General features: G+C 53.2%; 1 protein-coding gene across 2 annotated transcripts in view; it reads right to left on the reverse strand.

The window, feature by feature from the left end:
• CERS4 (ceramide synthase 4) overlaps window positions 1710-22095 on the reverse strand; it is a 43551-nt gene continuing 23165 nt past the window's right edge. The window contains exons 2-11 of one of the 2 annotated variants that reach the window (XM_005661256.3): window positions 11369-11542; window positions 7979-8096; window positions 6964-7082; window positions 6807-6864; window positions 6365-6415; window positions 5949-6041; window positions 5591-5719; window positions 5134-5240; window positions 2781-2937; window positions 1710-2206 (exon numbers count right to left, since the gene is read on the reverse strand). In XM_005661256.3, coding sequence (XP_005661313.1) covers window positions 2030-2206; window positions 2781-2937; window positions 5134-5240; window positions 5591-5719; window positions 5949-6041; window positions 6365-6415; window positions 6807-6864; window positions 6964-7082; window positions 7979-8096; window positions 11369-11541 — 1182 coding nt within the window. In that variant the 5' untranslated portion in view covers window position 11542 and the 3' untranslated portion in view covers window positions 1710-2029. Of the gene's footprint in view, window positions 2207-2780; window positions 2938-5133; window positions 5241-5590; window positions 5720-5948; window positions 6042-6364; window positions 6416-6806; window positions 6865-6963; window positions 7083-7978; window positions 8097-11368; window positions 11543-22095 lie in introns of those variants that run through there. The other variant, NM_001167631.1, reaches the window with a different exon arrangement.

Genomic DNA, 22095 nt, shown 5'->3' on the forward strand with positions numbered 1-22095 from the left:
CTTCTGAATTTTGTGTTTATTTTCTGTGTATTAAAGAAATAATCCTACTCGCTAGATGTTCATGCCTGAACAATCTAGGCAATACACCATTTTGTGATTGCTTTTTTTTTCTCTTAGGGCCATATCCATGGCCTATGGAAGTTCCCAGGCTAGGGGTTGAATTGGAGCTGTAGCTGCCAGCCTACACCATAGCTCACGGCATTGCTGGATCCCTGACTCACTGAGCGAGGCCAGGGATTGAACCCGCAACCTCATGGTTCCTAGTCGATTCATTTCCACTGTGCCACGACAACTCCAGGTTATTACAGTTTTGAGTAGATTTCCCTGCGCTGTACAATAGATCCTTGTTACCCACCTATTTTATATACAGTGCTGTGTATGTTAATCCTAAACTCCTAATTTATCTCCTCCCCCCCCCCCCGCCTTTTCCCCTTTGGAAACCTTACGTTTGGTTTCAAAATCTGAGTCTGTTTTCGTTTTGTGAATAAGTTCTTTTGTATCATTTTTTGTTAGATTCCACATATAAGGGCTCTCATATGGTATTTGTTCCTTCTCTAACTTGCTTCACTTGGTCTGATCATCTCCGGGTCCATCCATGTTGCAGCAAATGGCATTATTTTGTTTCTTCTCTTTTCCTGTCTGTGTGTTTCTTCCCGTGTCATCCGAAGCTCTTCCATTTGTTCTCTCCTCATCTTTCTAGCTCCCGTTTCTGGCGTCCCCAACACCTGCCTCTTGAGTCTCTTTGCTTTGCTGTCCTTCCCCTCCATCCTCATCTCTGAGTGGAGACAGAGCAGGGAGCTTTCTCCTCCCTGTCATCTCTCCCCACACCTGTCCTCTTTTTTTTTTTTTTTAAGGGCCACACCCACGGCATATGGACATTCCCAGCCTAGAGGTTGACCTGGAGCTGGAGCTGGCCTCCACCACAGCCATAGCAACGTTGAACCGGAGCTGCATCTGCGACCTACACCACACCTCACGGCAACGCCAGACCCTTAATCCACTGAGTGAGGCCAGGGATCGAACCTGCATCCTCATGGCTTCTTAACCTGCTGAGCCACAGTGGGAACTCCTGTCCTCTCCTCTTTGCTGAGAACCACAGAAGGTGAGATCCGTCCTCCCCCCTTCTCTGACTCTGTCTCTGGGGTTCCCTTGAACTTTCTTGCACTTTCTGGCCCTGCAGGGGACCTTGTGGTGGTGATTTCTGGGGGGTGGGGCGGGGCACCCTCGTGCGTAGCTCCTGAGGAAAGAGTAAACTGGCCCAGGCAGACCCTTGAGAAGCTTGCAGGAAGTTACCCCCAGTTCCTATTTCCCTCCCTCCAGGGAAGCCCTGGGGACCATGCGAATGGGGTTCTGCCAGCCTTGACCAGGGGCTTCAGGGACAGCTGTGACTCCCCTCTGCCCAGACCTGCGTGACCTTGGGCAAAGGACTCCACCTGGTCTTATCTCTGCTCAGGGTCTGGGAGTGGGCGGTCGAGGGCTGTCTTGAGGTGGAAGGAGGTGGCTTGGCGAAGGCCTTGGCTGGGAATTGGGAACTTGACTGAGGTGGTTCTCCTTGCGCTGCTTGCTGTCTGGGTCCCCTGGCGGGGTGGGCATGTGTCTTCAGGTGGTAGTGTGTCCTGTCGGTGAGGTATGTCAGTCTTGGCCACCTTGGGGCTTCTGGGGATGAGTGAGGAGCTGTGACAGGGACACAAGCGCTCGGGCAGAGAAAGTGGCTCCGTTCAAGTTTTATTGGACCCCTTTGAGCCTGGGGCTCTTCACGGTCCCCCGGCTGCAGCCTGGAGGTGGCTCTGGCAGGCTGCAGCATCCTGTGGCTGCCCGCTGCCCCCAGCTGTCCAGTTGCCTGAGGGAAAGAGGGAGGGTGGGCAGAAGGAAGAGAGTGGAGACAGATCATCAGCCCTCTCCCCGCTACCCCGAGGAGCAGGGCCCTCCCTGTCTCCACAGAGTTGGCCCCAGGGCCGCTGGTCCAGCAGCTCCACCAGGCCAAACTGCCGGGAGCTGGGGCAGCCCCTGGTGGCCAGTCCTCGGCCAGCTACATGGCTGCTGGGGGCCCCTTGGCCAACTGCCCTGTGGCCCGGATCCGTGGGCCATCAGTGGGGGCTGCTCCGGGCTGGTGAGCTGCCCCATTCTTCAGCGGCAGGCACTCCTGGGCCACCTCTCCATCACTGGAGTCGGACTCCTCCACGTCACTGCGAATGTCCTTCTCCATCTGGGGAACAGGGAGGAGGGGGGAGGTGGGGGCTGCGCTGGGGGGCTCCGGAGAGGCACACACCAGCCAACCCTAGCCCAGCCCGGGCCCTACCTGGCCTTATCTTTTTTTAACCCCTTTTATTTAGGGCTGCACCTGTGGCAGATGGAAGTTTCCAGGCTAGCAGTCCAATCAGACCTGTAGCTGCCAGCCTAGGCTGCAGCCACACCAATGCAGGATCCCAGCCGCCTCTGCAACCTACACCACAGCTCATGGCAATGCCAGATCCTTAACCCACTGAGCAAGGCCGGCGACGGGACCTGCATCCTCATGGATACTAGTCAGGTGAGGTTCCCAGGCTCGGGGTCTAATCAGAGCCACAGCTGTCAGCCACAGCCACAGCCACGCCAGACACAAGCCGCCTCTGCAACCTACACCACAGCTCACAGCAACACCGGATCCCTAACCCACTGAGCGAGGCCAGGGATCGAACCCGCAACCTCATGGTGCCTGGTCGGATTCATTTCTGCTGTGCCATGACGGGAACTCCCTAGTCGGGTTCTTCACCTGCTGAGCCGCAACAGGAACTCCATACCTGGCCTTTCTTCATGAAGTGGTAGATCATGCGAAGGATGAGGCAAGACCAGAACACATGCAGCAGCTGCAGCAGCATCAGAAGGGCATTGAAGAAGTAGTAGCCAAAGAAGGGGCCCGACTGGGCAATGGACTCGTAGTATGTGGTATAGAGGATCCTGCAGTGGGTGGGCAGGAGGGAGGGGCAGGGGTTCGCTAGCTGCTGTAGCCCCTAGCCCTCAGAATCTCTACCGTGCGTGACTTTCCCTGCTCCAGAAACTTCTATGCCCCCCCCTCCTGTTACCCAATTGATACCTGTGGTCTTCGGCTGGGCATTTCAATACCTCCATCACCCAGTTCCAGTAAATTCATAGAACAGGACTGTGAACCCCCAGGGGCTGCTTAGTGGCTCCGTTTCTTCCTGGGTGATCCTTTCACACTTTCTCCTCAGACAGCTCTGCCCCCTTGCCTCGCCCCCTTCATGCAGATCAGCTGTAGGGTCAGCAGTGACCCACATGCCTCGCTCAGGCAGCAGGCACCCAGCTGGCTCTTTCCTCGAATGACCTCAGGGACCCCACGCTGTCATCCTCCCACGTCATGGCTGCTCCCTCTCGGTCTCCTCTGCAGGCTCCCATGCAAACTTCTGGGGGCCTTAGGACTGGGCCTCTCTGGTCACACCTGATCCCCAGTGACCCCATCTGGTCTCGTGGCTGCCAACACTGGACATTGACATCTCTCTCCAGAACCAGGCTGGTGCCCACTGCTTTGTCCACTTATCCATGGGGAGGCGGGGATATTTGCAGGCCCCTCAAACCCAGCCCAGCCAGAGCTGAGCTCCTGATCTTCAAGCAGCAACTCTGAGCCCATTCCCATCTTGCGACTCTCAGGGCATCCACCCACTTCTCTCACGTGCTCTGGTTGAGCCCCATCACTGCCCACCTGGACCAGTGCTGTCGCCTCTGCCCTGGGCCTCCAGCTCCTGCTTCAACCTCTCACCAGCTATTCCCTTGGAAGCCACCAGGGGGAGACTGTGAGTGCTGAGATCCACCCCTCCTCTGCTCAACCTTCCAGGGCCTCCACCTGGCTTGGGATAAAAGCCCAACTTCTCCCAGAGGCCCATAAAGCCCTGCAAACTCTGTCTCATCATCTCTCTGCCCTCATCTCTTCCGTCTCTCCCTCTTGCTCATTCTGACCCTGCCACAGAGGCCTTCTCTGTTCCTCCAACATGCTGGACGTGGTCCTGCCTCAGGACCTTTGCACTTGCCTTCTTTCCCCCAGGACCACTCTTCCCCTATGATCAGGAGTTTTCTCTCTCACCTCCCTCCAGGCTCATGGTACCAACACTGTCAGTGAGGCCTTCTCTGACCATCCTTATCCCAACTATTCAACCTTCCCAAGGTTTTCTCTTTAGCACAATCACTGCCCGACATATTCTAGAGCCTGCTTGTTTGCCTTATATATTATATTTCCCCATCCACCAGTGTCAGGTCCTTGCCAGCAGGAACCTTCACATTGTTCCCTCTGCTTGGTGGGAGAGGCTCAGCACACTACCGGGCAAAGACTTTATTTTTTTTTTTTTTTTTTTTTTTTTGGTCTTTTTGCTATTTCTTTGGGCCGCTTCGGCGGCATATGGAGGTTCCAGGCTAGGGTTGAATCGGAGCTGTAGCCACTGGCCTACGCCAGAGCCACAGCAACGCGGATCCAAGCCGCGTCTGCAACCTACACCACAGCTCACGCAACGCCGGATCGTTAACCCACTGAGCAAGGCAGGACCGAACCCGCACCTCATGGTTCCTAGTCGGATTCGTTAACCACTGCGCCACGACGGGAACTCCGGGCAAAGACTTTAGATGAGCTGGGGTCCCATCCCGTCTCCCAGTCCACGTTCATGGTGAAATGATGACTAAGCCCAGTGTTTTCTTTTTTTTTTGTCTTTTTGCCTTTTCTAGGGCCGCTCCCACGGCACATGGAGGTTCTCAGGCTAGGGGTCTAGTCGGAGCTGTAGCCGCCGGCCTATGCCAGAGCCACAGCAGTGCAGAATCCGAGCCGAGTCTGCAACCTACACCACAGCTCACAGCAACGCCGGATCCTTAACCGACTGAGAAAGGCCAGGGATTGAACCCACAACTTCATGGTTCCTAGTTGGATTCGTCAACCACTGAGCCACGACGGGAACTCTTAAGCCCAGTCTTCTGTTTCTCCCACCTCTGGGCCTTTGGGTGTGTTGTGCTCCCGTGCCAGGAATACCCTTCCCTGCCTCCTCCCGGGAGCCTCCCAGCCATCAACCCCAGCTTCCTGGATTGGGGAACCGAGCGAGGGTGAGGCAAGGATCTCAGTCGCACCCTCCCGCCTCCCTAACAGGAGGGCTGACTCACTGGGTGGGGAAGAGCACAAGGCGAGTGTAGAAGAAGACCAAGGAGAAGATGATGAAGAGAGCATCGCACACACGCCGCCAGTGGGTATAGTTGAACAACTTACAGGCCTGGAGAGGGCAGCAGAGAGCAATGGACGCAGGTGGGTAGGGGCCGGGCGGCGGGGCGGGGTGGGGGGAGGGACCAGGTGGGAAGGGAGGGGCCTCTTCCCCCCCCAGGGGAAAGGTGCCACGGGGCTCGGCCAGGTAAGTTGGAGTGGGATCTTATACCCAAAATTGCCTAGAAAGGTAAAGCGTGAGGTGTGTATGAGAAGCTTCGCCTCCCAGGAAGGCTGACAGCGGTGTGGCCTCACCTCCCAGCAAGACTGAAAGGGGGTGGGGCCTCAACTCAGGGGGCAGCTGGAGGAGGTGGAGGTGAGAGGGACCGGGCGGCTGGGAGGCGGCGACCCGGGCTGGCCCACCTCCAACAGGTAGTCCGAGGAGTCGTGCAGTAGCAGCACCAGAGAACCAATGCGCAGCAGGTTCGTGCTATAGGAGAACATGATCAGAGTGATGGTCACGACGTGATGCGCCACTTGCTCCTTGAAATCCTGCAGGAGATGGTCACAGCTGGGATGAGGCGGGGTAGTTAGAGGGGTCCCACCCAGCAGGACTAGAAGCAGGCCCTCCCAGGGAGTTGCTGGGCTTGTGGACTGCACACCTCCTGCTGAGGCACCAAGCGTCTCATGGTGTGGGGTGAGGCCACTGCTCCCCACCTGGGACTGGGTCACACCACTCTAAGGCATCACTTTCTCCACCAGACTCTTGGCCTGGCCTCACCTTGCGCTTGATGTCAAAGGGCAGCGTCATCAGCAGGGAGATGTAGAAACTCAGCTCCAGGAGGTACCAGTGGTACAGGGCTGGCTTCAGGGGCTACGGCAGGGCATGCAAGGTTAGCTGTGGGGAGTGGAGGCTCCCATGGGGTGTGGGGCAGGGCCCTTTTCATTTGCTCAAACCCATGACACATGGATCTCAATGAGTGAGGAAGGGATGAGCTCCCCATCCCTAGAGATAATCAAGGACAGTGGTTTTGTGGCAGCTCCTGACTCCTGGGACCCTCTCCATTCCCCAGGGGAGGTAAAACTAGGGAGTAAGGCTTGGAGGGGAATTATGCTGTGATGTCCAGCTTTGGTTTCTCCACAAAACTCCGACCACCCTGGTCCTCCCACCAGCCTCCAAACACCCCTGCCACTCACCTGCTGTGGGTAACTTTCCCAGCACATTACCGGCGCCCACAGCCATGACTCCTGGAAAGATGCGGAAGTCTGAGGCTGCCCAAAGGTTAGAACCCAGCCCCCCCACCCCAGGTCTGGGGCCTCCTTGGGGCTCCCTGGTTCTTGATGTGCTGTTCGCACTCAGCCATCTGTTCTCTGCCTGGTTATAGCTCTGCTCTCCGTGTAGACCAGGGACTTATTTAGAATTGCCAGCCCTGACACACAGTAGGTCCTCAACAGGCACCCATTGAATGGACATTCACTGAGACCTGGCCACATTCTCTTCACCCTCTCTTGTGTTTCTGCATGTGTTTCTCCCTCAGCCCAACCCCCCACACCCACTCCCGACTCCAGTCCAGGCCCAGCACATAGTAGGTGCTTGTGGGACAGGTAGACAGGCAGGTGAGCAGTCAGGTAGACTCACATTGTACAGGACTGAGACTCCACCGATGAAGGCACACAGATAGAAGGTGAACCTCCAGCTGCAGGCAGAGAGGAAGACCATGAAGCAGTTGCTAAAGGAGCAGACACCCCCCCCCCATACACACACACACATACCCCAGGCCCACCCCGACCCTTACCTGGCCTCACAGAACTTCTTGGTCAGGCAGGGCCGTTCCTGGTTCCGGCGTCTCTGAAACCAGCGTTGCGTCTGCCGCAGTGTAAGGCCACACTGAGTGGCCAGGAGGCTCATCTGGGGCTGGGGAAGGGGATGATGGCGCCAGGGTCAGAGGTGGCTTCCCGCTCCTGTCCCAGGACAGGCAGGACCCAGCTCTGCTTCCCCCTCCCCTGGGGCCCCAGACCTTGCCTGTGCAGTTGTGTACCTATGGGGATGGGGGAGTAGTGTGTTTCATGGGGTGGGGACCCCCAAAACAGGCCTTAGAAAAACCCAGTTCTGGGAGTTCCCTGGTGGTTCAGCAGGTTGGGGATTCAGTATTGCTACTGCTGTGGTGCGGGTTTGATCCCCGGCCTGGGAATTTCTTCATGCCACCACAACCCCCCCCCGCAAAAAAAAAACCCAGACCTGCTCACAGACAAGCAGGAGACTGATGTGGACTGGGATTAAAGGGACTGGGGTGGGGGCAACCTCCCACAGAGGTTTTCTTGCCCCCACTCCGGAACATCAGATCTCACCTCCACCAGGGCAGATGATGGAGACCTTGCCTCCCACCCTGAGCTGCAGAGGGAGACGGATGAGGGGGATCGCAGGATTACAAGAGTTGCCGCCAACTCCTTGCCCCACCCTGCCCAGGGGATGGAGCCTACTGGGCCCCTGCCTCCCTCCAGGAGGCAGCCCAGTCACACCCCGGATGGGAATAGAGAGAGGGTCACAGGACTGCCTCTGGTTGGGGGAAGGCCCAGAACAGTTAGGCCTCCTCCCCAGCACAGGAAAGAAACCTATCCCCGACCCCTTCCAGTCCCAGGATCCGCCCATTGAGCAGCAGGGCTGCTGATGGGGGATTTAGTGGGGTAGGGGGGATGGGGGCACTGAGGGTGCTCTGGGATTTCCCTGTCCCTAACCAGGGTGCCACCTACCAGCCCTAGGGGCAGCCAAGCAGGCCGATGGGGATGGGGGAGGGGGTCAGGGGATCTTACCTCCGTGGGTTTCCACCCTCCACTAAGGAAGTGTTTCTCCAGAGTGGCATTGGGCTTCGCTGGCTGCTTCCTCTGGTTCCGCACACCCAGCAGCCGGCTCAAGGGCACACCGACGAATCTGGGTGCGGGGGAGACAGAGCCTGTCAATCCCGGTGGGGAAATTGAGGCTCAGTGGGGCCAGGTCACATTTTGGGATCCTGGAGGGAGGAGCCTGGCTGTTGGACTGAGCCCAAGCTAAGAAAAGCATCTGGATGGATCTAAAGGACAGGGGATGAAGGTCAGCTTTTGTGGTACCCTTCACTCAATCCCAAACAAGGGGTGAGAGTCCCCTCACTGCCTAGCTCATGGTGGCCTGGGTATTGGACTGTTCCCCACCAGGCTCGGGGCTCCCCACGGGCAGAAGGTCTGCTCCCTCTCAGGCCACCCACCCTCTGGCCAGCACGGACATTTAGAAGAGCCGGGGGCCCTGACCCTGGTCAATTACCACATTGTCCACAAGGGGGCCCCCAAGACCAGAGGTCAGGACTGAATTGCATGTCTGCCATCCCAATAGCGGCTTTCATTTGGGGAAACTGAGGCTCAGAGCTGCCCAGGAAGTAACTGATTCCAGAATGTTGGGTGGCAGGAGTGGCTTGGGGGTGGGAATGGGACGGTAGTGATATTTATTGAACACTTAGGATCTACCAAGCATGTGTCCAAATCCATCTCATGTGCTGGTTCACTCAACCCTATTGTTATTGTCCCCATTGTCCTGATGGGCAATCCGAAGCTCAGAGAGGTCAGAAACATGCCCAAGGTGACACAGTGAGTGACTGGCTGACTTTCTCTCTCTCTCTCTCTCTCTTTTTTTTTTCCCAGCTTTTTAGGGCCACACCTGCAGCATATGGAGGTTCCCAGGCTAGGGGTCCAATCGGAGCTGTAGCTGCTGGCCTATGGCACAGTCACAGCAATGCCAGATCCAAGCTGTGTCTGTAACCTACACCTCAGCTCATGCCAGGAATCGAACCCAAGTCCTCAAGGATATTAGTTGGGTTCATTACAGCTGAGCCATAATGGGAACTCCATCTCTCCCCCCCCACTTTCTTTTTTTTTGCCACACTTGTGATTTGTGGAAGTTCCGGGGCCAGGGATGGAACCTGTTCCACAGCAGCAGTGACAACATGAGATCCTTAACCGCTAGGCCACCAGGGAACTCCCAGGAATCACTTTCTCTTAATGGGGAAAACCTCTAACTTGGTTTGACTCCAGAAAAGCTACTTCCAGGTATTCCCTGGTGGTCTAGTGGTTAGGATTCAGTGCTTTCACCACTGCAGCCAGGGTTCAGTCTCTGGTCTGGGGAACTGAGATCCCACATCAAGCCACTGCAAGCCACGGACAAAAAAAAAAGCTACAAAAAGCTACTTCCAACCCTACTGCTGCCCTTTAGAAAGGCAAGGGACACCTTTGGAAGGAGTTAACACTCCCACCTCAGCTGGAGCCATGGGATAAATCTGCAGGAAAACAGACCCACTATTCAAGGCCTGGCTGGGTTGGCCCTTTCAGAATTCCTTAGATGAAGCCTCAATCCTACCTAGCTGACCAGCCGCTGTGTGACCTCTGGCAGGTCACTTGACCTCTCTGTGCCTTTCTTTCCTCTCCAGTAAAATTGGAACAATTACAGTACCACCTCACAAGATGGCGGTGAGGGCTGAGTTAGGACACCCCAAACTGCTTAGAGCAAAGGCTGACACAGAGCAGGAGCTCAAATACAACGTCAGTGGACTTTCCCTGGGTTCCCTAAGTCCAGCCCATGTCCAGGGATCCCAGACCCCAGGAAGCTCCTCATGAGCGGGAGAGACAAAGTAAGTTGCAGAATGCTCCCATGTCCCTGTGGTCAGGGCAGGACAGAGGAAGGGTTCCCAAGTGGGGGCCAGAGGGCTCTGGGGGGGAGAGGAGGAACCCAGCCTTGAAGGAACTGCAGGGGAGTGAGTGCCAAGGCCATGGAGTCACAAAGAAGGCGGGGGACCTGAAATTCCAAGTGAGATGTAGAGGAAGGGAGGGGCCCTCAGGCAGAGGGGGGAGCTGGGGTGGGGGTGGTGGGATGCAGGCCCCGGGGGGAGGGCAGTGGGGAGTCTAGCAGCAAAAGGCCTGGCAGGGCATCCTGGGAGCTCTGGCCACAGGGTTGGTCAAGTAGGAAAAGGTGGGACCACTTGGGACAGAGGGAAGGGACCCAGGAGATGGACAGCCAGGGAGAGAGGAGGAATTCCAGTCCCGGGTGAGGCAGAATATTAACTCAGGTAGTCAGTGTAGGAGCGTGGGCTTCGATGCATTCTTTGCTATGGCTGCTGATGAACATTTGTGGCTTAAGGGCTCCAGGGCGTAACATCCCCACAGGCCTTGTTTACTGCAGGGATTGTACCTGTTCAGATGGACACTAATCACTAATCCCCTATGACTCAGATTACGGGAAGAAAAGGACAAAGAAACTATGAGATTTACAGGACAATTCCACCCCTAAAACCCTATTGGACAAGGATTGACATAGGTAACTGAGCAAGGCCAGTGGGAGAAAACCACATCTTTCTGGACCCCACCCTGGTACCCCCCCCCATCTTTAAGGAATAAAAACCCCTCTAGGGCAATAGAGAAGGGGGGCTCTTCTCCCCGCTTCCGGCAGCCCTGGGAGCTATTTGCTTTCCTTTAATAAAGACTTTGCTTGCTTGCTGCCTGTGTGTTCACGGCGTTCATTCTTCGACTGCCGTGAACAAGAACCCGGATTGCGGTATCATCTTTCCGGAATCACCAGCAGCGTCTGGGTCCCATGAGTAATGACTGAAAATCCATAGGGTCTGGCAACCAGGAGGAGGCTGGGAACCTGGGCAGGAGGCATATACTCAGGGGCCGGGTGCAAGGCTGCAGGAGGCTGGGGGTGAGTGGAGGGGGTCCCCAGGAGGGCGGCTGGAGTGCCTATGCCCTTTCCTTTGGCTATAAAGGAGAGCAGAAGGGAAGGTTGGAAGGAGCGAGGAGAGGGGGTGGCGGGCGGGGGTAGGGTGCCCAGACAGGACGGAGGGAGAGGGGAGTGGGCAGGAGTTTCTTCACTTACTACCTGGCTGAGGGACCTCGGCGGACCCACCCCAGGTCAGCAATGCAGGCACACCCCCTCCAGGGCCCCCACTCATTTTCTGAAGATGCCCGCACGCTGAGAGCCGATGTTCCCAAACACCAGAGACCATCAGCGTGTGGATGGTGACAGCTAGGGGCAGGATGGAGCCAGAAAAGCACTTTGACTCAAAGCCAGGCTCCACTGGGAGGTGGGATGGGAGGAGGAACACAAGAGGATAAAGCACGCAGATGGGGCTGGCACAAGGCTGATGAGGGGCCGCAACCGGCTGGGGCACAGGGGACACTCACTTTTCGAAGACATAGCGCACAGCCACCAGGGCCAGAGCCAGGGGCAGGGCCATGAGCATGTCCTGGGGGTGGGCGAAGACCAGGCCATCCCGGTCCTCCAGTTCAGTCCATGAGTTGTTGGGTGGTAGCCAGAACCTTTCTTGCCATAGCCACTCGTTCAGGCTGGACCACATCCTGTGGACACAGGGTCCAGTTAATGGAGAGCTTGGCACGCAGAACAAGTTGGGGGGGCAGAGGGAGGGCCCAGCAACCTGCCCCTATCCCCAAAGCACTTGGCAACCTGGAGTTTATTACAGCCAGTAGTAAGGACAGACTTGGGCTGTGTGTCCTCAGGCAAATGGCCTGACTTCTCTGAACCTCAAGTTCATCCGTAAAACAGGGACAGTGATACCCACCTCTCAGCCCAGCCTGATGAGGCACACAGTGTGCTTAGGCCAGTGCCTACGGGCCCTTAAATATAACTCATGACAGTAGTTATTATTCTGTACTTTATAGACATGAGAAAGGTGGCCAGAAGTCAAGGGAATGGCTGATTGGGGTCATGAACTTGAGTTCTCAAATGTCTGGGATGGTTTTTACTGTTGTGGGAAGGTGCCTCTGATACAGTCCAAAGATAAAAGATTTAAGGAAAACCACAGTTCCCTCTCTGGATGTCCTTCTACACATGGACTCCCCTTGTGGTGTCAGCTGTCTTGCTCCCTCTCCCAAGAGCCTACCACGTGACTGAGGTTGTTGCCAGATAATGGAGTGAAGCTTTCCACCAAGAGCTGCTAGGGAGCCACTGTGGGGCCCAGCCTCCTTGAGGAGCCCAAATATTCTCCCTTTCCCAAGATTTAAGACAAGTGCCCAAACCCCGACACTGGTCCCTACTTGGAAAGTTTGTTCATTCATTTGTTCATCTGTGCATCCACCCACCTGTTCCATCTACTCATCCATTCATCCATCCACTTGTTTGTTCATCCAGCCAGCCATTTGCCTGCCCATCTGTACATCTATCCATCCAGCCATCTACCCATCCATCCATCCCCAACTATCTATCCATTTTTTCATCTACTCAGCCAACCAGCCAGCTACCTGTCCATCTTCCCATCCATCCATTCATCTACCTATCTGTATATCTGCCCACCCACCCATTGTCCATCAACTCATCCACCCATCCATTTACCTGTTCATCTATTCACCCATCCAGTCATCTGCCTGCCTATTTGTACATCTACCCATCTATCCGCTCACCCATCCATCCATCCATCCACCACCCATCCACCCACTTTTCTATCTTCCCATCCATCCCTCCATCCATCTGTAATCCATCTACCTACCTACCTGTCTGTCCACCCACCCACCCATTGTTCATCTACTCATCCATCTGTCCATTCACCTGTTTGTCTGTTCATCTATCCAGCCATCTGCCTGCTCACCTGTACATCTATCTATCCAACTGTCTACCCACCCACCCATCCATCTATCTGTTCATCCACCCATCTCTCCACCTATTTGTCTGTTCACCCAGCCAGCCACCTGCCTGCCCACCTGTAATCTACCCATCCAGCTGTCTACTCGTCCTTCAGTCCATCCATCCACCATCCATCCAATTACCTATCTACTTGTCTGTCCATCCGTCCGTCCGTCCATCCATCCATCCATCCACCTACCCATCCATCCATCTTCCTGTCTGACATCCATCAACAAGATGTTTTCTGAATGGCTTGTACCTGCCAGCCTGGGGCTGGGTGTTGGGGACACAGCAGGGAACAAAGCACACATTCCTGTCCCCACAAAACTCACAGCCCGCAGGGGAGACAGCCTATTGGCTGTAAATAGATTCAAAAATAAATGAGATAATACAGTGTGATGAGGCCTGGTAAAAAATAAACAGGGTGGCATGATTTATCAAGGAAAGTCTCAGAGTTCCCGTCATGGCACAGCAGAAACGAATCCGACTGGGAACCATGAGGTTGCGGATTCAATCCCTGGCCTCACTCAGTTGGGTTAAGGATCTGGCGTTACCGTGAGCTGTGGTGTAGGTCACAGACATGGCTCAGATCTGGCGTGGCTGTGGCCAGCAGCTATAGCTCCAATTAGACCCCTAGCCTGGGAACATCCATATGCCACAGGTGTGGCCCTAAAAAGCAAAAAAAAAAAAGGAAGGAGACACCATCTGAGCTGAGACCTAGAGGTGAGGAGGGCCTGGATTTGTGCAGAAGAGGGTCGTGGTGGAGGGAAGGGAGCTGGGAAGGACTTTTCAGAGAGAGAAGCAGCAGGTGCAAAGGCCCTGAGGCACGACTGAGCAAAACTGAGTGTTGGAAGATCTGTAAGGATTCCTGTGTGGCTGAAGCAGAAAAAGCAAGGGGGAGAGAGGGAGGAAGTGAGGGCGGGGAGGGGACGGGGCAGGTCATACAGGTGCTTGTGGGACTTGGGGGAGAATTTGGGTGATTTCCTCCCACATTTTATGATGAAAAATTCCAAACTTACAGAAAGGTTGAAAGAATTTATGGCGAATGTCTACATATCTACCACCAAACTCTATCATTCACACTTTGCTCTACTGCTTCATCAAATCATCCATCCCTCAGTCCACACACCAGTCCCTCTTCTGGGTGCATTTCACAATGAGCAGCAGGCATCAAGTCACATCACCCCCAAATATTTCAGCATGCAGATCATTAACTAGAGTCCAATATTGACTTACAGAGGTTTTAGGTTTTTTTTTTTTTTCCTTACTCAAGGTAAAATTTTCTAGAATGAAATGCATTCATGTTCTGTGTACAGTGGTTGAGTTCTGACAAACACACACACCTGTGTAAACCGACCTCTGGCCACAAACATTCCCGTCCCCTCAGAAGGTTCTCTCTCCAGCTCCTTCCCAGCTCCTTCCCAGTCAATATCCATCTCCATCATCCTAAAGTAACCTCTGCTCCAATTTTTTTTTTTCCATAATGTATTACCTTTTTTGTGTGTGTGCCTGTGGCATGCAGAAGTTCCTAGGCCAGGGATCGAACCCTTGCCACAGCAGTGACAACCCCAGATCCTTAACCCGCTGAGCCCCTAGGGAATTTCAGCTTGGATTACTTTTGACTCTTGCAGAATTTTGCACATGTGGAATCACACACCTCGTCTTTATGTCTGGCTTCTTTCACTTGAGTAATACTTTCGAGATTCATCCTTGCTGTTGCAACATCACTAGCTTCTTTTTTATTCCTGAATCATTGGTACTGAATGAATATATTGCAATTGGTTACCATCTGCTTGTTCAGGGGCCTTGGGGATGTACTCAGTGTTGGTTAGTTATGAGCAAAGCTGTTAAGAACATTCATGTCTGAATGTTGGGTGGACAGAAGTTTCCTGTCTCCTCAGTCTGACCCGAGAAATGGAATGGCTGGGTCCTGCTGCATGTTTTCCTTCATAAGCAACTGCCAAACTGCCCTCTGGGGTGGCTGTACCATTTTACACTTTGGCCTGTGAGTCTGGGGGTTCTGTGACCCTTGGTTTTGTTCTAGGCAAGATGACAATTTGTGGGTTGTGGGTGGCTGTGCAGGAAATGGCTTTGGAGGTCAGGATGGAGGCCCACCCAGATAAGCCAGGACCATTCCCTCATTTCAAAGTCAGCTGATGAGCAAACTTAATCTCCTCTGCAACCTCAGTTTCCCTTTGCCACATGAGGTAGCTTAGTCCCAGGTTCAGGATTAGGAGGTAGACTTTTTTTTTTTTTTTTTTTGGGCCAAGGATCAGATCTGAGATGAATTTACAATCTACACCGCAGCTGTGTTAAAACCTGATTCTTTAACCCACTGTGCCTGGCACTGCAAAGATGCAGCCAATCATATCGCAGTGGGAACTCTAGGATGTGGACATCTTCAAGGGGGCAATATTCTGCACCACCCTCCCAACACTGACACATCAAAAGAATGATTGCTGGAGGAGTTCCCACTGTGGCACAGTGGGTTAAGGGCATTGCCTTTGCAGCAGCTCGGGTTGCAGCTGAGGCTCAGATTTGATCCCTGGCCTGGGAACTTCCATATGCTGTGGATGCAGTCAGAAGAAAGAAAGAAAGGAAAGAAAGGAAAGAAAGAAAGAAAGAAAGAAAGGAAAGAAGGGAAAGAAAGAAAGAAAGGAAAGAAGGGAAAGAAAGAAAGGAGGGAGGGAGGAAGGACGGACGGACGGACGGAGGACGGACAGACAGACAGAAAGGAAGGAAGGAAGGAAGAAAGAAAAAAGAAAGAAAGAAAGAAGGAAAGAAAGAAAGAAGGAAAGAAAGAAAAGTGACTGCTCTTAGGGGCAGGCAGTGATCGAGGGGCCAGGAGTTGCCAGGGGCTGGAAGGTTCTGTCTCCTGATTGATGTGCCATTCTCACTGAGAAAATTCACTAAGTTGTGCCTCTGTTATAGGTCCTTTGGGCAGATGAAAATGTTTGCCTTTAAAAAGTCTACAAAGAGTTCCCATTGTGGCTCAGCAGTAATGAATCCGACTAGTATTCACGAGGATGTGGGTTTGATCCCTGGCTCGGCACAGTGGATTAAGGATCTGCAGGTCACAACTGCAGCTCAGATCTGATTCCTGGCCCAGGATCTCCATAAGCAAAAAAAAAAAAAAAAAACCCAAGCCTACAATTCTGCTAAAATATGACACAAATGAATTCATATAAGACAGACTCACAGATACAGACTTGTGGTTGCCAAGGGGGAAGGGTGGGGTGGGTAGGGATGGAGTGGGCATTTGGGGTTAGCAGATGCAAACTAGGATACAGAAAAAGGATAAAGAACAAGGTCCTGCTGTACAGCACAGGAAACTATTCAATATTCTGTGATCATCCATAATGGAAAAGAATATGAAAAAGAATGTATATACAGGCCTTCCCTGGTGGCTCGGTGGGTTAAGGATCTGGCATTGTCACTGCTGTGCCAAGGGTCTGAACCCTGGCCTCAGAACTTCTGCATGCTATAAGCATGACCAAAAATATGGGTATGTATGTATGATTAAGTATATTATAACTTAATCACTTTGCTGTACAGCAGAAATTAACACAACACTGTGCATCGACTGTACTTGAATAAAATAAAATTACGGTTTTTTGCTTTTTCAGGGCCGCACCTGCAGCACATGGAAGTTCCCAGGCTAGGGGTTGAATTGGAGCTGCAGCTGCTGGCCTATGCTACAGCCACAGCCACACAACATCCAAACTGTGTCTGCAACCTACACCACAGCTCACAGCAATGAGGGATCCTTAACCCACTGAATGAGGCCAGGGATCAAACCTGCATCTTCATGGATACTAGTTGGGTTTGGAACCCGCTGAGCCATAACAGGAATTCCAAAATAAAGTTTTTTTAAAAGTCTATGATCTGATTTCAATTCTGACGGGTGCCCCCCCCCCCCCCCCCCCGGCAACACCAGCTGGGTGTTACAATTCAACTCAATGCTGACACTCTCTACCTGGAGAGACACAGGTTGAGGGCTGAGCTCCACAAGACTGTACCCACCCCGCTTCAGATGCCAAGCACAAGACCAGGTTTTCACCTGTGCTTTTGACCATCTGGCCAAAGACAGAGGTTCCCACAAGCCCTTTGATTAATTTGTACCCGCAGCTCACCGAACACAACAGTTTACTCACTAGATTCCTGGTTTATTATAGAAAGACATAACTCAGGAAATGCCCAATGGAAAGGGTCACAGGGCAAGGCATGGGGAAGAGGCACGGAGCTCCTGTGCCCTCTCCAGATGCTCCACTCTCCCCAAATCTCCATGCGTTCACCAACCCAGAAGCTTTCTGAACCCTGTCCTTTTGGGCTTTTATGGAGGCTTCATTACATAGTCAGCCACCGGAGGTTAGAGGGACTTAATTAGTCCCGCTCCCTAATCAGGTGGCAACCAGTCCCATCTATAGGTGACCTGGGGGTTTCCCAAAAGTCACCTTATCAATATGACAAAAGGTACCTTTATTCCTCTCCTCACTTAGGAAATTCTCAGGGTTCTTCTTGGCCACCCCATGGCATATGGAGTTCCTGGGCCAAGGATCAGATCAGAGCCACAGTTGTGACCTGTGCCACAGCTGCAGCAATGCCAGATTCTTTAACCCACTGTACCAGGCCGGGGATGGAACCTGTATCCTGGTGCTTCAGAGACATGCCAATCCTGTTTCACCACAGTGGGAACTCCAGAAGTTCCCAGGGTTTTAAAAGCTCTGTGCCAAGAGCAGAGGAAGACCAAATATATATTTCTTGTTATCAATCACAGTATCACAAATCACGTACAGAAAAGAAAAATTCTCAGAATCTGAGAAACTGGGTAAACCAGGACAGTGAGGGTATCTGGAGCCAGGGGTTGGGTTCAGGGTTGGGTGAGATGGGGATGGGGTGGGTGGACATGTCAGCCATCGCATGGCTGATGTTTAAATCCAGAGGGATGGGGAGTTCCCGTTGTGGCTCAGCGGAAGGAACCATGACGTTGTGGGTTCAATATCTGGCTTTGCTTAGTAGGTTAAGGATCTGACGTTGCTGTGAGCTGTGGTGTAGGTGGCAGATGCGTAGGCTGGCGGCTATAGCTCCGATTGGACCCCTAGCCTGGGAATCTCCATATGCTGCGGGTGCGGCCCTAAAAAGACAAAAATCAATCAATCAATCAATCAATCAATCCACAGGGATGGAGGGAATCCCCCAGGTCGGGGGGTGGAGTGTCGATGAAGGAACAGCCCACACACCATGGGCGTCTAGGTACAGGCATCAGAGAAGTGACCAGCCGTGGCTGCCACCCCCAGACACTCTAGTACGGCAGAGACATGAAAAGGCGACAGCAAGGGTGTGAAGAGATTTTTAAAAAAGGAACAAAGAGCATCACTCACCAGGCAGTTATACAGAGTTAAATTGTGGCCCACAGATGGCGTGCCCTGAGGGGAACTCAGGATGGAAAAAACAGGATGAGGCATTCTATGCTTTGGATAAAAGGGCCCCTGGATAGTTAAGACGCACAGCAGGAAGAATTTCAATGACCTCAGATTCTTGCATCTTCCCATACACACAAAAGCCCCAAATCATTAACTTGAGATATCTGTTCTTTATCATAAGCAGTCACGGACCACATGTAGTTCCTAGCCAAAAAATTCCTAAACTCAATTCAAAAATTTTTTTTTTTTCTTTTTAGGGCCACACCCGAGGCATATGGAAGTTTCCAGGCTAGGGGTCAAATCAGAGCTGCTGGCCTACATCACAGCCAAAGCACCGCAGGATCTGAGCCACGTCTGTGACCTACACCACAGCTCATGACCACAAAGGGAACTCCCTACTCAATTGAAATTTTACACACACACACACACACACACACACACACACTCCTCTATCCTTTTGGAGAAGTTTACTCAATGCTACTGAGTGGCTACCTCCAGGGCCATAGTCCTTCATAAAACCCTGAATAAAACAAACTTGCACCTCTCCATTTTTCTTTAAGACAGGTGTGTGACGGAGTTCCCGTCGTGGCACAGTGGAAATGAATCTGACTAGGAACCATGACGTTGCAGGTTTGATCCCTGGACTCGCTCAGTGGGTTAAGGATCCAGCGTTGCCGTGAGCTGTGCTGTAGGTCCCAGACGTGTCTCAGATCCCATGTTGCTGTGGCTCTGGTGTAGGCCAGCAGCTGTAGCTCCAATTAGAGCCCTAGCCTGCGAACCTCCATATGCTGTGGGTGTGGCCCTAAAAAGACAAAAGACCAAAAAAAAAAAAAAAAAAAAAAAAAAAAAAAAAAGACAGGTGTGATACAGTGGCTACTTTAGACCCACAAGGGGAGGTCCATACAGAACAGACAGATGGACAGAAGGGTGCAAGAGACTTCTACCTGGGGGGTGAGGGGGGCATGGGGTTGAGCTCTCTAGGAAAAGAAACCAACTTCATTCAGGGGCAAAACTGGCTTGATCCTGTGCACTCCCTGGGGCACAAGGGCACATGCTCAGCCTGGAATTCCTGGCCCCATTCCCACACTGCCTTCTAGCCAGAGCCGCACCCATGAGAGCCACACCCAATGCATGGCTGTCTACAGCCTTCTCCTAGGGGCCCTCACCCCAATCTGAAGACCTCTCCACTGCAGATGTAAGTGGGCTGGGTGTCCTAAGAAGGCCCCCATCCAGCTAGAGCTGGAGTGGGAACCCAGGAGCCCAGGCCCTGAACCCATGTTTTTCCCCCACCCAAGGGTGCTGAGATGGGGGTGACTGCACTTGTGGTGCTTGAATGTTGCCATGAGTTTTGGGGACATATGAGAGAACACACAAGAGTGACGGCATCTTGTAATCCCAGGCTTCTATCCACATCCCCAGCCTCAAAGCCCACTGTTCACTCGGTAATCTCTGCTCCCACCACAGTGTATGATTTCATATACACCAGCCTTTACAAATGCTCTTCTGTGCTTAGAATGCCAAGCTAATATTTATTGCCCCATGCTGGGTGCTGAGGACACAAAATGGTGAGGAAAGCTAGCAAGGTCTTAGCTCTCACAAGGCTTATCTACCTTCCTTGTTTGCCTGGCAAACTCCTATGCATCCTTCAAAACCCAGTTCAGTTGCCACTTCCTCCTGGAGCCACCACCTGATTGCCCCCACCTCAGATCCAGGTAGCGCACCCTCTGCCAGCCCTGCCTCATTCACTGTGACAGTAGAAGCTGGCCAGGCAGTCTTTTGGGCAGCGGGGAAGAGAAGGAAGGAAGCATGATGGGCCTCAAACCCCAGTCCCCTCAGCTGAAGCAGGCATTAGGTTTTTCTGGCCCCCACATCAGAAGGGGTAATTTTCCAGACCCCAAGTCAGAGGGGGAACAGAAATGTACTTTCCAAACCTGAGAACTCTCCAGAGGAGCTGCAGACTGACACACCCTGACTAGAGAGGCCCTCAGCCCCAGATGCCGTATCTTTTCTCTAACCTGTGTCTGTCTGTTCCTCTTCACCCTCTTGATAAAGAAGAGACATCAGGGAGTTCCTGTCGTGGCTCAATGGAAATGAATCTGACTAGTATGCATGAGGATGCAGGTTCGATCCCTGGCCTTGCTCAGTGGGTTAAGGATCCAGCGTTGCCATGAGCTGTGGTGTAGGTCACAGATGTGGCTTGGATCTGATGTTGCTGCAGCTGTGGCATAGGCTAGGTTCCCCCTAGCTTGGGAACCTTCATATGCTGCAGGCACGGCCTAAAAAGACAAAAAAAAAAAAAAAAAGAGAGAGAGAGAAAGAGAAAGAGACACTGAGGTTTGAAAAGCAAAGGGTCTAGAACCCAGCAGACTCTGGCTGGAGTCCCAGCTCCTGTGCTCACAGCCCTGGGTGCCTCGATTTCTGCACTCACCTGTTGGTGGGACAGGTGCCCTCCTTGCATTATGGTCAAGCAGGCCAGTGAGGCTGCATGTGCAGCACTTGGGCAAGGTCTGGCACACAGAAGGGGCTCAGGTGTGGCTGTAACCAGGCATCCACAGCCAGCAAGGCCCAAACTTCTCTTCCACTCCTGCCTGAGACAATTTTTATTTTTTCTCTCTTGGACCCCAGCTCCTCCGTTCATTCCCTGTGACATGCTGCCTCCCTGGGGTTTAGCTGCCCCATCCGAAAAATGGGTAAAGCCAGATCTTCCACTTTACTGAGCTGTTATGGGGGCTTAGGATGCTGCGCAGTTTGTAAACACTCCGAGCTGGTATGGAAATGGATTTGATTCCTGTAATTTACCTGTCATTGACATCACTGCTCAAGTTTCAGTTTCCTTATCCGTAAAATGGGACTAACAATAGCCCCTCTCTGCCTGGAGTGTCTGCCAAGGATACTTAGGAGTGGAGTCGGCACTAAGTAAACCGCAGTTACTGTTTTGTTGGGGTTGTGTGTGTGTGTGTGTGTGTGTGTGTGTGTGTGTGTGTGTGTCTTTTTAGGGCCACACCCATGGCATATGGAGGTTCCCAGGCTAGGGGTCTAATCAGAGCTATAGCTGGCGGCCTACGCCACAGCAATGCCAGATCCAAGCTGCATCTTCGACCTACACTGCAGCTCATGGCAACGCAGGATCCTTACCCCACTGAGCCAGGCCAGGGATCAAACCCACCACCTCATGGTTTCTAGTCAGATTTGTTTGCACTGAGCCACGACAGGAACTCCCGTAGTTACTGTTATTTCCAGCAGTGGAGAAGAGGAGGGAGGGGAGGGGGAGCAGCCTGGAAAGGGGGATGCTGGTGCACTTGCCCAGGGTCTAGGTGGTTCTTCCATCCTCTCCCACATTCTGTCTGTCCTGTCCCCCCACCACCACCCTCTTGCCGCCTTCCTTCCCTTGAAGCTGTACTGCATGAGCTCAGGTTGGTTGGCTCAGCCAGAGCTGCCCAGGGGTCATTTGGAGAATCACCAAGTGGGTGGCTGGTCCAGCCTAACCAGCTTGAGGCTTCATCCTCACCCCCACCCCACCCCCCACCCCCAATCTCCCAGCCTGGCTGCTTCCTGAAGGCTCTTTGGCCCCACTCTCAGCCCTGGCCCTGCCACCTGGGAGCCAGACTCTGATAATCCTTCTCAGTGACTAAAAATACCCCAGAGTAGGGGACAGAGAGAGATGAGGGCTTTGTGCTGACACAGGGAGGGGGAGGATGAGCAGAGGTTCTCCGCTGCTCCCCTGAACCCCCCCCCCCGCAAAACACCCCAGCACCACCCAGCAGAGCAGGGCTCTGCACAAAGGTTTGTTCTGTTTTATTTAAATCTAACTGGAAACCCAGGGCTTGCCTGGCCTGTGAAAAAAAGGAAAT

This window comes from Sus scrofa, chromosome 2 (assembly GCF_000003025.6).
Source record: "Sus scrofa isolate TJ Tabasco breed Duroc chromosome 2, Sscrofa11.1, whole genome shotgun sequence".
Lineage (NCBI taxonomy): Eukaryota > Metazoa > Chordata > Mammalia > Artiodactyla > Suidae > Sus > Sus scrofa.